The 16,157-nt window shown below is 41.8% G+C and overlaps 1 protein-coding gene across 2 annotated transcripts in view; it reads left to right on the top strand.

Moving 5' to 3' along the window:
* The window catches only part of farp2 (FERM, RhoGEF and pleckstrin domain protein 2), a 31,100-nt gene extending 17,039 nt beyond the window's left edge, over positions 1-14,061 (top strand). The window contains exons 14-29 of one of the 2 annotated variants that reach the window (XM_030049581.1): positions 6,275-6,459; positions 6,682-6,771; positions 6,878-7,011; positions 7,102-7,183; positions 7,310-7,547; positions 7,703-7,833; positions 7,924-7,992; positions 8,105-8,194; positions 8,759-8,779; positions 9,506-9,588; positions 9,681-9,799; positions 10,070-10,234; positions 10,776-10,948; positions 11,555-11,662; positions 11,790-11,941; positions 12,095-14,061. In XM_030049581.1, coding sequence (XP_029905441.1) covers positions 6,275-6,459; positions 6,682-6,771; positions 6,878-7,011; positions 7,102-7,183; positions 7,310-7,547; positions 7,703-7,833; positions 7,924-7,992; positions 8,105-8,194; positions 8,759-8,779; positions 9,506-9,588; positions 9,681-9,799; positions 10,070-10,234; positions 10,776-10,948; positions 11,555-11,662; positions 11,790-11,941; positions 12,095-12,185 — 1,931 coding nt within the window. In that variant the 3' untranslated portion in view covers positions 12,186-14,061. The remainder of the gene's footprint in view (positions 1-6,274; positions 6,460-6,681; positions 6,772-6,877; positions 7,012-7,101; positions 7,184-7,309; positions 7,548-7,702; positions 7,834-7,923; positions 7,993-8,104; positions 8,195-8,758; positions 8,780-9,505; positions 9,589-9,680; positions 9,800-10,069; positions 10,235-10,775; positions 10,949-11,554; positions 11,663-11,789; positions 11,942-12,094) is intronic. The other variant, XM_030049580.1, reaches the window with a different exon arrangement.
* The last annotated feature ends 2,096 nt before the right edge of the window (positions 14,062-16,157 follow it).

The following is a 16,157-nucleotide window of genomic DNA, read 5'->3' as shown; positions in this document are numbered from 1 at the left end:
CTGCAGCCCCTTGTTTGTGTGTGTAGAGAGTAGCACTTCCCCATCACAGCCCTCCCAAAATGGCAATGAGGATAGTGAGCATGGTGGGAGAAGGGGAACGGGGTGCTTAGTGGGGGGAGTAGGAGGGAAGAGGAAAGGGGTTCTTACACCTGAGGCTTTTGAGGCAGAGCTCTTGCGTGCAAAGCAGAGTCCCATGTTCTCATTGGGCAATCCACAGCTGCAGGTCTCTGAGGAGTTCATAGATGATGATCCTACTGAAATTTCCTTTTATGGTGGGGCGGCCGAGGCCTACTCTTTTGGGCTTGATGATAAAGTAGATCAGTTTGATTATGTTGAGGAAGCGGACCTCGGCAAAAACAGGATCTATAGCCTGGGCCTAGAGGACCTAAATGGGAATACCAATCCCTTCTCTGATAGCAACATTGGTCGTTCAGAGACGAGCTCCTTGATTAATAACCGCTCCGAGTGCAGCTCCCTGGACAATCTGGGGCTCAGCTCCGCCGGCGAGTCCCTCTCAGCGGGCTATGGAGGTCCCGACTCCTCCTCTCTTCGCCTTCCGGGGTCTGACAACCCTTCAGAGGCCAGCTCCATGGTCAACTTCCCAGCGTACTCTGTGCGCTCGGAAAGTAGCTCTGCTGTGCAGTTCAGTGACCTGGTGGAGCAGCTCGAACAGCTCAGCTACCCGCCAACAGCCACTGAGGGCTCTGCAAACGGCAGCTCGGATTCAGACTCCGACTGGGGCTCTGACAGCGGGCTCCCTCCCGAGCAGAACCTGTTTTACAGTAATCCCCTGACAGGGGCCAGTGGAATAGAGGGCTTCCTCCTTCAGTGCCACAACCTACAGGCTCTCACCATTGCAGACCCCTCTGGATCCCCTCATATTAAAATGTAAAACCCTCAGCACTTGAAGCCATGCTCTGGATTTTTATAGCGTGCCACTCATAGCTATATCAGAATACATTTTTGAAGGGAAGGAGATGAAAATAGAAAACAAAATTTTTACGATTTCAACATCCCGTTGTAACACAAAACATAGATAATTAGTTCAGTATCTACAATTACACAAATATAATCTTGCATTTAACTACACTTCAGCTATTTAAAATGAATGTTTAGCCATCAAAAGCCAGGTTAAAACAAAGGTGGCTGCACACTGTCAAACTGTTTCAGTTGATAGAGTTACTGCTGGTGTCCAGCCACCTTTCTGTATTTACTCAGCGTTCATTTCCGCCAGCCTGCACTCCGTCAATGCCGCTGGTCTCTGTACACTCGCTAACAATCACATGCTGTCACTCCACAAATCAAAAAGTATGTTTACCGAAGTGTGGAATTTTTTTTCTGCAGCAGGGCAGAGGCTAAGATTAATAAACTGACCTGGGGTCTGTTTTTACTCCTGCCATGGTCAGGCTGTGATACTACTGTATCAGTCTGACCTTGTTTTGATTCTCAACTTTTGAATGACAAATACTTTTCCTTTCAGTTGCCTTGCTTACAGCCATCAGCCTATGTAGAGCGCACACATGTATCATTTCAATGTGTGAGGGATACTGTTGCTATCAGTCATCAAGCTTTTCAGAAAATGAAAAACATTCTTGTTTTAATTTCAAAAGCTTTATATTTTAGACACTTGTTTAAACGTCTTTTAAAAAAAACGAATATGGATGATGATTTCTTCTGAGACCGTGCTGTCTCATTGTAGTGCCTTTGCATCACAAGTACCATTTCTTTCTGAAGGACTTAATTTGACAGTTGCCTGTTTTTTTAAGAATATAATGTTTTAGGATTGCCTAGTTAGATTTTCTACCCATTCTAACCAGTCAGTGCTGCATCCACTTTCTTTTGACTTGACTGTCTGACATAATGGTTTTAATATAATGAAACACAAAAGTTTAGCAGCAAAAAGGAATTTTCCATCCACATGAATGTAGCACTTAATTATAACCTAGCTCTTAAATATCACTTCATCAGCATTAAGCCTTAGTTTAGATTTTTAGTATAGCTATTAATCAGTGATCTGTGAAATTTGTTAGATTGTTGTAAATTAGCTGATTATTCTAACTCCACTCTAATCTCAGGGTAAACATGAAATTGACACTTGTCCTTTTTTAGTGTAACCTATGTAACTTAATGTATGTACATGAAATTTCCAAACAAGAAAAGCCCATGGAGCTACTATCCATTTGCAGTTTTGTGCCTCAGTGACATCTACTGGCTGCAGCACTTGTCAACATTTTACACATCAGACGAGTCCACGGTAGTGTGTGAAAGGTGGCAGAGCTTAACATGCATTTATATTTGTGTTAGGCTCATGGCGTTTTTTTTAAGAGGAAAAAAAAATAGATATTTCCCACCACAACAGACACCAACTCATATTTGTGTTAGTGTGGAGTTCATTTCCCGAATGTAAGCAGCGTGCTGCTGAGCCAATAAGTACGCTGTTAACACCACTTTCAACAAAATGAATGTAAATGCAAAACATGTATGAAGTCTCTCTGCCTCTGTAGAAACTTAGCTCCTTTTAGTAAACGGTATATGATGGTGTATGATAGTATGAGTATGCCTAAATGTTAAAATTTAGAATGCGGAGCATCTAGAAATAGCGCTGTTTTTAACTTCAAGGAACCTCTTTGGAAATAGATGAAGCTTAAATTGCACCAGCAACACGTGGCCTTAGACTGATGTTGCTTTGTCTCTCGTCTGACTTGTTATTCTTTAATGTAAATAGGGTTGTAACCGTTTCATGGTTTGGTTTGCACATAGGTTTTTAGGCCAATTTGTATCACCGTTTGCCTGAAAAAAATATTACACAGAATTCAGGTTCCTTTTTTTTTTTTTGTAATTTAAGCATACGCCAATAATTCAACACAAAAAGTTGAATGGTGTTTTGCCAATATTCTGCAGAGATTGTGAAGCACAGCAACAGAACGCCTTGTATTTTGCTCGTAGGAAAGTCCGTATTTAGGGCAAACATTATCAGTCAAACATAGTGTTGAATGTTCTATATTATGAATGTGTTGCTATTACTTTACATGGTGCTTAAAAGATGAAAGAAAGAAGAAACTCCAATGCAAGAATGGCAGGGGAAGGAGGTTACCACACACACACACACAGTTCAGTGAACTTGTAGAATCACAATTTTCGGTTTCAGTATAAAGTTGTTACACCCCTTGGAAACATGATTTGCGTTTTGGCATTAACTACCATTACGATGCCAAAAAGATGGCATTCTTTTTTATTGCAAGGCAGCAGGGGTCTTTTGCACATCAGCTCTGAACTTCTCGCCACTTTCTCTCTTAGCTGGAATCTCACGAATCGCCTGTTCATGGTCTCAATGAACGAAAAATAATTTTCAGTATTAGATCTAGTCTGTCGGTAACCTATTGCCGTGCATAACTTTCTTTTTAAGTCTGACCTCTTTGGTCTCTTCTCTGGTTCTTATATGGGAACATCAAGTCTGTCATGGAAGCAACACGAAAAGCTAATATTGTGCTGGAATAAAAAGTAGTATTTCTTTACTTGACTGATGTCATTTCCTCCTCAAAACAATCTTGTCTTGCCAAGTCCCATTTTAATTTCCTTTCATGTGAACCCACTTTAATGTGCCTGAAGGCAGGTTTTGCTGGGCTTTGTGCAAACATTTCTTTCGCTCTCTGTACATGTTACAGAGTCTCCTCGTTCGTCTACGTCACAGACAGCACTTGTGCTGCAGTGAGCACTTACTTTCACTCTTTTTATTCAATATGCTTTTAACGCATATTGTTAGGCATGTGTTCCTTACGACGTTTTGTTAGCTTTTTTACGTTTCCTCCATGGGGGGAAAGGGTTGTTATATATTTTTTTCTCTCCAGTAATCAATAGAAACTTATTGACAAAAGTGCTGATCTCTGAATACTTAAAGCCTCATTGTCATTTTGAAGGATGGCAGATCACCCCTTTCTCTTATGAAAAACCTCAAAACACAGAGAAAATCATTTTGAAAAGTGTGATGATTTTTTTTTTTTTTTTTTTAACCCTCTCTACAATCACAAGTGTGGACAATTGCCTCTGTGTCAGCGTCGGCGGTGTTGAAGGTTATTTTGTGCCAGATGCCATCAGTGCTTTGTAAAGATTTTAGAACTGACTGATCTAATGTAGAGTTTCTTTCGATGGCCTTTGTTTTGATCAGCGTTGATTCCTTTCTTCTATTTTTCCATTTAATACTTCCCACATATCCACTAAACATTTAATGTCGAGCTGACAAATATAACCAGCTAAGATCACTGCACTTAGGCATTAAGTAATCAACACTTACTCCTGATGAACATGTATAATTACTACTAATAATAAAAAATGTACTTCTGTTTGTATGTTTTACTCTCAAGAATAAAGTAATCATTTTTGGTACCTTCAATGTCAGACTTAAAATTCTTTGGGAATGACAGACTGAAATCAAAGAAGCAACGGGGTGCAAATGATCTCTTAGTGGAAGATGCTGTGGTGTTGGTTATAAATTAGTCAAGCTATTCTTTTGTTACGGGCCTAGAATTTAATTGTATTAGAAGTAGCCTTTGCACAGTGGAGATCTAGAAAGACAAGTGTTTTGTAATGTTATGCTCACATGCTGCAATCCTGCAAACATCATGCGGCTTGCTCTTAACATGGCATTGATTTTCTGCTTTAACCCACCATTTTTCTAACCTACAGTTGAATGATTTTCAGTGGGACTAATTTGTAGTTGATTTCACCCATGTAAAATGCTTTGAAAATAATGTCATCTTTGCACTGTAGATGGACATGCACATGTAGCAGTATATTTGTCTTTTAAGGCACATGTAGGAGTAGCATACTTTTAATGTGTATCCAGTTTGGAGCCCTCATTTGTTTTCCCAGTATCTCTTAACTTTGGATAATACTTTGATCTGCTGTGCAACAATGTATCGCATATCCTCCCAGAACTTTGCAGTCGATCAAACGTTTAAATTTAGTGCACTGTGATGAAGTGCTCTTCAGTGTAACAGAATTAGAGAAACAAGCCTCGCAGTAAATCAGTATCTGCAGTTGTTTCCACGCTTTTCAGGCAACAGGTCTGACTGTTGTGTTGTTGGGGGTTGGGTAGTGTTCCTCACACACGAGATTCCTCAGCCTAATTCTAGCTGAGTGTGTGCTCCCTGTTTGGACAGGCTCTGTGCCAAGTCATTCCACAGCAACCCCCGTTCCCCCGCTGTGGAGACTGACGTCCGCTCTATCTCGCTTGTGTCATCCCCCATGGGGCGCTTCAGATAAACTTTAAATGACTGTGTACCTTCCAGATGGGCCACATTCCTGATAAGTTTCTTCGTGGGTAATTATTTCCGGGTCAAGTCATGACTTTTTTTTTTTTTTCCCCCTCTGTCTCGCGGTTTCAACCCCCCCTCCTCTCCTTTTTTCCAGTTTTTTTTTTTTCAAGAGAGAAATGAAAGAACAGCTGTGCTGACCCACGATTCAGTGAAGAGTACCGCCTTAGCATTTCATCTGCTGTACCTCTCCTGATTCTGTTGGTTAGCAAAGCTCACGGGCTGCACAAAAGAACTACAGTCGGTTCGCTGTAATGTAATCAGGCTCATATAAGAGTTGGCAATAAATCATTTGGCTTCATTGTACAGGGCTATCGCTCTAAAAACAATGGCTGGGAAAAATGTGGGAACCATTACTTGCCTTGGTCTGCCCTGCTGTCTCCTCTTTCATGTCTGGCCAGCGTGTGTTTGGGCATGAAAAATGTGTTTGATGAACCATTACACTTGTTTCTGTAAAAAAGCGCAGGACGCTGGCCAAGCAAACCTTCTCTGTAAGGGGAAGTAAGATATGAAATGTGGAAAATGCTTTAGGTACAGATGAGTGTTATTTAAATAGGACTGGGACAAACGCAGATACATCCTTTGTCCAGGTTTCAATTTACTGATGTTAAAACATTGTGATTAGTAGACAATTGGAATAGTTTCCATTAGTTGGTTTATGCAACCTTGTTCCCGTATACCACATCGTATAGAGGGCATTGTAATTGACTGTATGCTCCACCCATTTCCAGAGAGCCAGTTTTGCCTGTTTTGGCAAGGTTCCTCTTAATTCCTGGTGATTCAGTACAAATGTAGAAAACAACTCCACCGCCCCACCCCTTTCCCAGCCATTATGCAATAATTCATTTTAAGTGGGTGATTTATTTGAATTAATGATCACAACACTATCTGTTGTTAAAATTTCTCTTTGTGTTTTCATTTCTATTGTTTCCCCAAGTGTAATGTTGTCATCTCTTCCACAGGTTCAGCAATGGACAGTCCCCAGCTCTCACCATTCGTCACCAAGAGTCCACTCTGCCTCTCGCCCTCCTTCCAGATGTCCACCCTCAGCCTCCCAGGCCAAGCCCCTTCACCTCTGCAAAGCCCCATCCTGAGCGAGGTGGGCAGCAATGCCAGGCTAGAGGAGGAGGAGGAGGGCAGGAGGAAGGTACACTGCCTATATGCCACCCTTCCACCCCCTGCCTCACAACCCTTAAAGTCAGACATCACTGAACCCAAGGGGCTACACCTACTTTGTGATTCACTATAGGCCGCTAGAGTTATTAGATTATGATCGCAAAGTGAAGGAAAAATTGCATTTCTGTTTTGTCATCATATATTTTCTCTGCAGCTCTGTGGCTTTGACACTAAGTGCCCTCTCCTCCCACAGAGATATCCCACTGACAAGGCCTACTTCATTGCCAAAGAGATTCTGACCACAGAGCGAACATACCTGAAAGACCTTGAGGTCATCACAGTGGTAGGCTGTTGTTTTCATCTATGATCCTGTATACGCTCCAGTCTAACTGTCAGGAGAACGAAAAGCCTATACATCAGTATTCTGCTTGGTTTTCTGCAATTCCCAGTGGTTCCGCAGTGCTGTGATCAAAGAAAACGCCATGCCCGAAGGCCTGATGACCTTGCTTTTCTCCAACATCGATCCCATCTATGAGTTCCACCGAGGCTTCCTAAAAGAGATAGACCAGAGGCTGGCACTCTGGTAGGTGCTCCTGCAGTATTTCTTGGTGTGAGAGGCTATAATAAAGCCACAGTAAAGATTACATGTGCAAAAAATATTCTGTTTCTCCAGGGAGGGGCGCTCTAACGCTCACGTCAAAGGGGACTACCAAAGGATAGGTGATGTGATGCTGAGGAACATGAGTGCTCTGAAGGTGAGAATGGCGATTGGAGCATTTTCTGAATAGCATTGGTTCACCATTAAATGTTTGGCTACACCGACAAGACAGAGAGTAGACAAGTCTTGAATTGTGTGCTTGTTGGGTTGCTGTCATCCTCAGGAATTCACCAGCTACCTACAAAAGCACGATGAAGTGTTAACAGAGCTGGAGAAAGCCACCAAGAGGCTGAAGAAGCTGGAAACTGTCTACAAGGAGTTTGAGCTGCAGAAGGTTTGCTACTTGCCCCTGAATACATTCCTGCTCAAGCCCATCCAGCGTCTCATGCACTACAAGCTCATCCTGGAGAGACTGTGCAAGCATTACTCCCCTGCCCACCGTGATCATGACGACTGCAAGGGTGAGATTCTGCATTTAATTTGTCAGTGGAGTAGTAAAGTCTGTAATATAATAAAAATCTAACACATCTCTAGTTTTAATTCTTTATGTTGCCACATCATCATAAAACACTGATGCAGTTTTTTTTGGTCGCGAATATTTCTTTTTCACATACAGATGCCCTGAAGGAAGTGGCTGACATCGCTGCTCAGCTCCAAAGTAGTCTGATCAGGCTGGAGAATTTCCAGAAATTGACCGAGCTGCAGAGAGACCTGATTGGTATTGAGAACCTAACAACCCCAGGCAGGGTGAGTGCAATGACATGAAGCTGAACCTAGGGGGCACTAAAAAATAAGAAAAAAAAAAAGCAATGCACCTAATGGGCATTCTGTTTTCAGGAGTTCATAAGAGAGGGCTGCCTGTACAAGCTCACCAAAAAAGGGCTGCAGCAAAGGATGTTCTTCCTGGTGAGTAGAAAAGTAATCCTGCTGAAGCTGAGCTTAAAGCCAGAATAATTTGATTTCATGGTATTACAATAAAACCACCTCCCATATCTGTTAACAAATATTTTCCTTTCAGTTCTCAGATATGCTCCTCTACACAAGCAAAGGTGTTACAGCGACCAATCAATTCAAAGTCCATGGCCAGCTGCCCCTACACGGCATGATAGTGAGTACAGGGGCTCGCTCACCTCCTCTAACCTTTGTCTCTGAATTCATCTGCACCCCTCCTGTCAGGATTCCTCTTTGGCTCATGGACACACCATCAAGAGGATCAAGTGTTGCACACAATATCTGCCAAATACCTTCACTTGGCATTGAATTTCATTTCCTCTAAATGTAGCTTAGAGTATGGAAAACTGAATCTTAATCTGTTTACGCCGCAAAAATTGCTTATCCAGCTGTCATTGAGAAGAGTTGTCGTTCCCCAGAGTACAAGTTCAAACAGTGATGTGTTTGAACTTGGAGCGATTCTAGATATATTTAAAACTTTTTAAGTACTTTTGAATTAATGTTACTTCACTTTTGGCACTCACAGCTTGTTTTGACACACTATCGGTCAGGGTGAGGTAAGGCAAAGTGAACTGAATGGTCTGCATGATGAGGCGGGGGGTAGGTCAGGATGTTAAAACATAGACACGGTCAGTAGCAACTGAACAGTGTGGCAGTGCATTGAGATGGGAAGGCCTGGCTCTCCTAACCTTGCATGTCTCTGCTTTACTCCTGGCTGCAGCTCATAGTGCTGGATGCACCGGTAAGTACTCTGAGCTCTGCCAGCTTGGATATCCAAACCCTACCCTTCGTCTCCCATGCTTGTGTAGACAAAAAAACACCAAAAAGCACACCTAGCAGATTGCTCTAAACAGTTAATCAGGTCAGTTCTTTCCTGCCACGACCACTTAAAGGTGTCCATCAGGCCAAATAAACCATGAACATTCTCATGAACGTGCATTAAAATTATGAAAATTACGAAGGATGTAAATGGAGGATTTGCAAAGTCATGACTGAAAATGTCATCATGACATTGGTGACCAGTTCTCTCTACCAGAATCTCTACAAACATTGGTCCATTCTGTGGGACATGTGGCCACTTCGACCTCTAATGCAAACCAACGCTGGCAGACTGCCTCACGGCCAGGAATTCATTTTGACCTTGTATTGATGGCAGTGTGGTAGGTGTGCGCTTTGGACTGAAAATGTGGGCACTGATAAGGCTAAGAGGTGAATAGAGGGAAATGATTTCAGCTTCGTTTACTGTCAGACATAGATGCTCCGGTAGAGGCTCTTTGGCAGGTCTTCCTATTACTTGGGTCAGACTGTCTGACATTCATTTACCTTTTGTTGGTATTCAGTCCACAACCTTAAACTATTCCAATAGGTTTTGGTATTTTGAGAGCTGCTGCCTTGTTATTTTGATAACCATTAGAAGACTTCAGCTTTTTCCTCTATTTGACTGTGTGGTTCTTTGCTTTGTCTATAGGTTGAGGAAAGTGAAAATGAATGGTCGGTCCCCCACTGCTTCACTATCTACTCTGCTCAAAGGACAATTGTCGTTGCTGCCAGGTGAGCATATAAATTCATACATACAGTCTCACCAATTTTTAATGTAATGCAATATTGGACTATTTAGCTGTAATCATTATTTGTCATTTCAGCTCTAAAGTGGAGATGGGCAAGTGGATCGAGGATTTGAACATGGCTATTGACATGGCCAAGAAGTCACAAGAGAAATCCAATATATTCCTTGACGCAGGCTTGGGCGATCGCTCCAACCGTAAGAACTTTTATTGATATCAGCAGATGTACAGTGTCTGCCTGTGTAGAGTGCATACTGAAGTTTGAGTTACAGTAAATGTTCCAGATATTGTTTACATCCATGCTATTTCTGATGTCTTTTAAAAATGTTTTTTTTTTTTAAAAAAAAAAAAAAACAAAACCTGTTGCCTTTGGGCATGCCTGCGCTCCAGATCTACGGTTTATCCCTTTCCTCCACACAACTTCCTTCCCCTTCCTCTCCCTACTTCCTTCCTCCTTCCTTCCTCAGGATCATCTGATGAGGTTTCTCTGGAGCAGGAGTCGGAGGATGACATGCACTCCTCCCGCACCTCACTGGACAAGCAGACGCACCACCGTGCCAACACAACTATGCATGTGTGCTGGCACCGCAACACCAGTGTGTCTATGTCTGACCACAGCCTGGCTGTGGAGGTACTCCTCTGCCCACATTAAGACACACAAACACACATACACACATTGCACACACTGAGAAAGCTGTGACATGAAAAACAGTTGTTAACACATCTGCGTGCAGGTTTGGAAGCACTGGATATCAGCAACTATTGCATCAGCATCAACACTAAAACATTGCCTTGTGGTCCATTTTGGTGTTTCATTTCCTTACCCTTCCTCCCCTCATTTTACTTGAATCTCTCTTCTCTCAGCTGTCCCTAATGTCTGATTATTTTGTGTTTTATCTCTACTGCTTGACTTGAGTTTCTATATGACTCTCGTGCTTGATTCCTCCTCGGTTCCTTGTCTTTCGTTCTTGCTCATGTGATGATGTGCATGCAAGAAACATTCTGATGATTCTCTGATGCCTAACATTCTCACTCCACAGATCTGGATGACTTTCTAACTGGTCTTTTCTTCCCCATTTTGCCTCTGAACTTCCTTTTCCTCTTTTACCACTTAATGCTAACATGCTAACACATGGTTTTCCTGCTGTCCTCTCTCTCTCTCTCTGTTTGCACCCTTTTCTGTCTCCTGTCTCTTCACCCTCTCAGTCTACTGCTCTCCAGCTGTTTCACCAGAACTTCCTCCTCGCTATCTCCTCGGTCAGGGCCAAAGACCCAACACCATTACACATGTTTGCTGGTACCGAAACCAGAACCTCTCTCTCACTGATTACCTGCGCATGAACCAGGTACCTGAGCTACTGGCCATTATAAATTACAAGGAAGGGTCCAGCGATCACAGGTTATTTCTGTATTAACAATATAAAACTTCTCTGTCAGCATCCACAGATGATTGTCTCAGTAATCCCCATCAGTGTATTAACACACAACAACCCAAGTGATTTACCGCTTTTTCAATACCAACACTCAGTACAAAACTTTGAATATTGACCGATTGCAAGTACCCATGCAATCTGTTACTTTCACTGAAAAGAACAGACTTTGATGATTAGTTTGGGGTCACTGGACACAATAATCAAAATAAATATGTATTTCTCCCACCACTGGACAAATAAAGGGTTCTGTTTACCAAAAAGTGCAAAAATACAAACAGTTAGCTTTTATTTCTGACATGTTACTCAGGAGTTTTTGTATCAGATATTAGTTGTGCGTACAAATTCTTACACAGGTACATTTTAGATCTGTATCAGGCCAAATCCCTCGTCCTATCCCTAGTAATTAACGTGTATCACAACGAGCCACGTATACACAGCCAACACTGCAGCATTTCATTGTATATTCAAAATACGTGTTACTGTATAACCCTTTTCTTTGTGTTCCATCCTTTGTCTTAGAACCAACTTTCAGGATACCTCCTAAGGAAGTTCAAGAACAGTAATGGCTGGCAGAAGCTCTGGGTTGTTTTCACCAACTTCTGCTTGTTCTTCTACAAGACGCACCAGGTCACTTACCGATATTCCTGATCTGATTTCTTATGTTTACAAGAAAAACCCATTGTAACTGTGTAGCTGAAGTCAGAGGGCTGTCATCAGAAGCAACTGTGTTAAGTTTCCCCCTGTGTCCTTCCAGGATGACTTCCCATTGGCCAGTCTCCCGCTGCTGGGCTACACAGTCTGCACCCCAGAGGAGTCTGACAGCATTCACAAGGAGTACGTCTTCAAGCTGCAGTTCAAGTCCCATGTTTACTTTTTCCGGGCAGAGAGCGAGTACACCTTTGAAAGGTACGTAAAAATATAAGTGCAGTATTCCAGAAATTTCCAGAACGTTCTTTGACACTTTATTTCCCAGGTCAGCCTTAATGTCGTGTAGTAGTGCTGCAGTGTTTTAAACCTGCGTCTGTCTATCTGACACCTCATCCTGCCTTCTCTTTGCAGATGGATGGAGGTGATTAAGAGTGCAGCCAGCACTACGGGCCGGATGAGTCTGCTTATACCTAAAGGCCCCATGGAAATCAATGGAAACTGAACTAAATCTATCTAGGTCTAGAGGCTGGGCCTCACAGACTACTATCTCTCTTCCTCAGTGTCGTCATTTTTTTAAAATGAGTCTGGGATTTTGACATTAATAACAACTGGAGACTGAAAGATACTGCCAGTGTTGACATGTTCATGTGCATTTTCTCCGCCTGAGGATTCTGTTATAATGATCTGTGCATTTTTATTTTTGTTGATCAGTGGTGTAAATGATATTTTGTTCCAGTATACAATATATAATGAAAGGGAGGCATGTATATTATGGTCATGAGCAGTTTTTACTATTGTAGTACTCAGTCAGGCTCTTACTAACATTTATGTAGACTGATATTTGGGAACTACTGTAATATGGGACCAACTCAAAAACAAAGGGCTTAGATTTGAGCTTAGTGGTCACTTTGAATACGTTTGGTGGAGAAGTTTTGTTCTCCCCAGCACCCAATGACTGATGCATCAGTGGGCATACTTCAAGGCAAGAGATGATACAGATGATACATAGCATGTGGAAAATGAAGGTACTCATGGCATGGTCAGGATGGGTGCAACAGCTGGGCAGATGTCCAGCCACCGTCATCCTGCTCTGGATGAGCCAGAGATGTGAAAGTTGGTGCAGCACACGAGAGCAGGAAGTTAATGGAATGTTGAAATGAGTGTGGGAGTCAAGTGATCGAATTTTCTTTTGGAGATATATGGGATTTTTTTGAGTTATGAGGAATTTGTGCCTCTTTAAGGACAGTCACACAAAGTATTAAGAGTTGGCTCAAAGTCCGCTGTTTGTTTTTGGTTACTTCTGACAGACAAAACGCATGTGTCTGAGGGTTCAAGAACAGGCCTTTGTGAACTGTGTAAGCAACCTTTATATTACAAATTACACATTTTTTATATTTTGATGTGAGGCCAGTCAGGTTTTGAGTTATTTACCTATTAATAAAAACTGTTATACCCTAAAAATGGTCCACAAAACAGGACTGTTAAGCAGAACAGCTCACTATGGAAAAATCACTGCCCAGAGTAAATTAGTTAGCTACTTTAGCTTACTTTTTTAATCCAAATTACAAACAGAGCTAAAAGGGAGCAATTTTGCTTCTTAGTCCCAATTTCTAAGACAGCACAAAGGCTTTCTGGGTGCTACATTTCATTCTTTAATGTACTTGTGTGGCATCCTTGGGTTCTTTTTTGAAATCATTTATCCTGTTACTCTTATTCTGCATATAGGGATGATGACTTGGCAAAATATATGCAGTGTTTATTCCTAGTGTCTGTCTAAGGTGCAGATTTTCTTTCTAATAACACAAAAACTGAAGAACATATTTGAGAACAAGTTGTGATTTTTTTTTTTTTTTTTTGGACATAATGTCTTGCTGTGTGTAGGACTATATTAGACCATGGGAGCTGGCCAATGGGAGATCGAGCTAGAAGAGCTGACCATAGATCTGCGCTAACAGTCACCAAATGACACCTTTCTTGGTTGTTTAGCGCACTACATGGAACCGTGGTATTATTTGTTATATATTTTCTGAAGACTGGAATCTTTACCCTCGGTGTATGTGTGTGTGTGTGTGTGAGTGTGAGTGTGCATATGTGTGTGCATGTGAGTGTGTGTGTGTGGAGGAGCCAACTGCATAGTCCTACGTACACCTCCACTGCCTCTGTTACTGTAACAGAACCTGATGATAGAGGGCATCTCTAAACCATCTTAAATTCTCTGTGTAAGAGACATGCACCATTGGCTCTGTTGCACAGTTAAGACTTATGTTACTCCTATTTATTGTGTAGCATGTCAATAGGGCCGTGCTCCCCGATGCCCTCGTGTAGTCTCATGTTATTGCATTGAAAACCTAACAAATAAAAAGAAAGTTTGGGCCGTGCTTTCTGTGGTTTTGTGCTGAAAATATATTGTGTGTTAGGCCTATATATTGAGTCTTACAGACTTACCAGAATCAGAAGTACAGTATTTTCTGCCAGAACAAGCATTGACATCTGCAGTCCTAGCCCAGGATTATACATAATATAGACCTCATGAAATGGCACTCTGACTTCTTTGATTTTAGGTATTTCCTGTTGAAACAGGATATTGCAGAGGGCCATAATACAGTGAAGGATCATTCACAAGTTTAAACCGATAGGATACCAACTGGGGAAGAGACACACAAATTTATTTGAGTGGATGGAGGCATGAGATTGTTCAAAAATTCCTGAGGGTTTTATTGGTTTAAAGGATGATGACCCTGTTAAAAATACACTTTTTCCAGGAAGTAGAAGTGATATGACGTAATTTCATGGGGACTTTTTAAGCTGAGGTTTCTTAATCACTTAATGAATGCAACAGTACAAGTTTCATATCCTAGATCACTAAAAAAAGCAAGTGAGTATTAAAAATGGCAATGGGCAGGGTCTTGGTAGGCCTAAAACTTCAATGTACCCACATAAAATTAATGTAAAAGTGTCAAGTTGGGGAAAAAAAGAACTAAGAGCTAAGGAGAGAGGAAACAGACTTTCAGAGACTGTAGAGGACAAAGAATGTGATTCAATGGGGAGAGTAAATCACATCCACTACCAGCTTCTGATCATTTATGAGAGGTGAACACTGTTGTGACCTGAGTAGGCGGCATAACCCTGATCTTTACCGCGGGGAGGTAGTGATTTGAAAAAGCAGCCACAGTGTGGGAACATATATAGGCCAACATTATCTTTTTGGCCCAGTGCTCCCGGTGAAACGAAACAACCAGCAAACTTCGACACTTTCAGCAAGAAAGAGTGCAATCTGTTGTACCCGGTGTCACTCAAATCTGCACTTCATGGCCAACCTGTTAGAAACATTTTCTAGTGAAGTCCATTCATCAGGAGAGATGTACCAGAACAAAATGTTGCTCAGTTCCAAGCCGTGATGTTCTAAGCAGGACAAACCAGCCTGTCACCTCGTCCTTGTCATTAACCTGCTTTCCAGGAGAATCTGGAGGACAGGAGTTTTCTTATGACGAGCAATGAAGTTTTCATTTCCCTGTTGTCATTTGGCAATCGGGCTAACCTTATACCATCCAAATATGACTGTTCTGTCATGCAACTGCTTACAGGAAGTAGGTGAACAACACCTTTGCCATTGTAACTTCATAATCTTAGACAGATAATGTATGGGACATTTAATTTTGTCTGTAAATCACCTAGTGCTTCACCTAGACATAGAGGTTTTGTGCTGCTGGAAAGTTTAACAGTGAAGTTCAGATATGAAGGTAATGTTTTAATGGTGACAACAAGACTCTACAGTAAATGGGAGCGATACTTGTTCATGATCAAAATGAAGAATAACAAACTTTGTCATGAGCAGCAGTCTCAAGAGATAACTCAGTGTCTATTAAGAAAGACCTGCCTCCTGTCTGGTTAGCAGAAATAATAAAAGGGGCATTCCTCAGGCATGTCCCAACAACAGTGTGAAGAGTGGGTGGGGTAACTTCCCAAGAAGTCCTAATATCACTTTCCTACAGAGGGAAAACAAAAAAGTTTTCTGTTAGGGAGTGGTGAAGGTGTATACTCACGTCAGCGTGTTGCTCTTAAAAATAACATGGCTCTGCGTCAATGTGAACTGGCTTTCTAACCGAGGTTGCCAGTAGTCATGACTCCATCATACAGCCTACACAAAAGAAAAACATAAAGATCTATCATGTATTTCTGAGGAGTTTCCTTCGAAAATAATTAAATGACAATCAAACAATTTCCTGATTAGAGTATGGGCCAATACTGCGGTTTCTGAGCTTAACCACAGCTGTTGTGCTAATTTGGGTGTCAGTGGCTGCAGGTTTATAATGCAGTTTCAGCTGAAATAAGACCAAACTGTAAAGACAACCACAAGCTTTGTAAGCCTAAGTCTCATGTGTTGAGCGATCTTTGCCAGTGGGCTGATGGTTTGGACACTTTGAACTGAAAACATGAGCAGGTCCCCATGCAGGTTCAAATGTTTTATGTTGTA

Source organism: Myripristis murdjan, chromosome 4 (genome assembly GCF_902150065.1).
Source record: "Myripristis murdjan chromosome 4, fMyrMur1.1, whole genome shotgun sequence".
Lineage (NCBI taxonomy): Eukaryota > Metazoa > Chordata > Actinopteri > Holocentriformes > Holocentridae > Myripristis > Myripristis murdjan.
The sequence above is the reverse complement of the archived record's forward strand: the minus strand, read 5'-3'. Positions and strand labels throughout refer to the sequence as shown.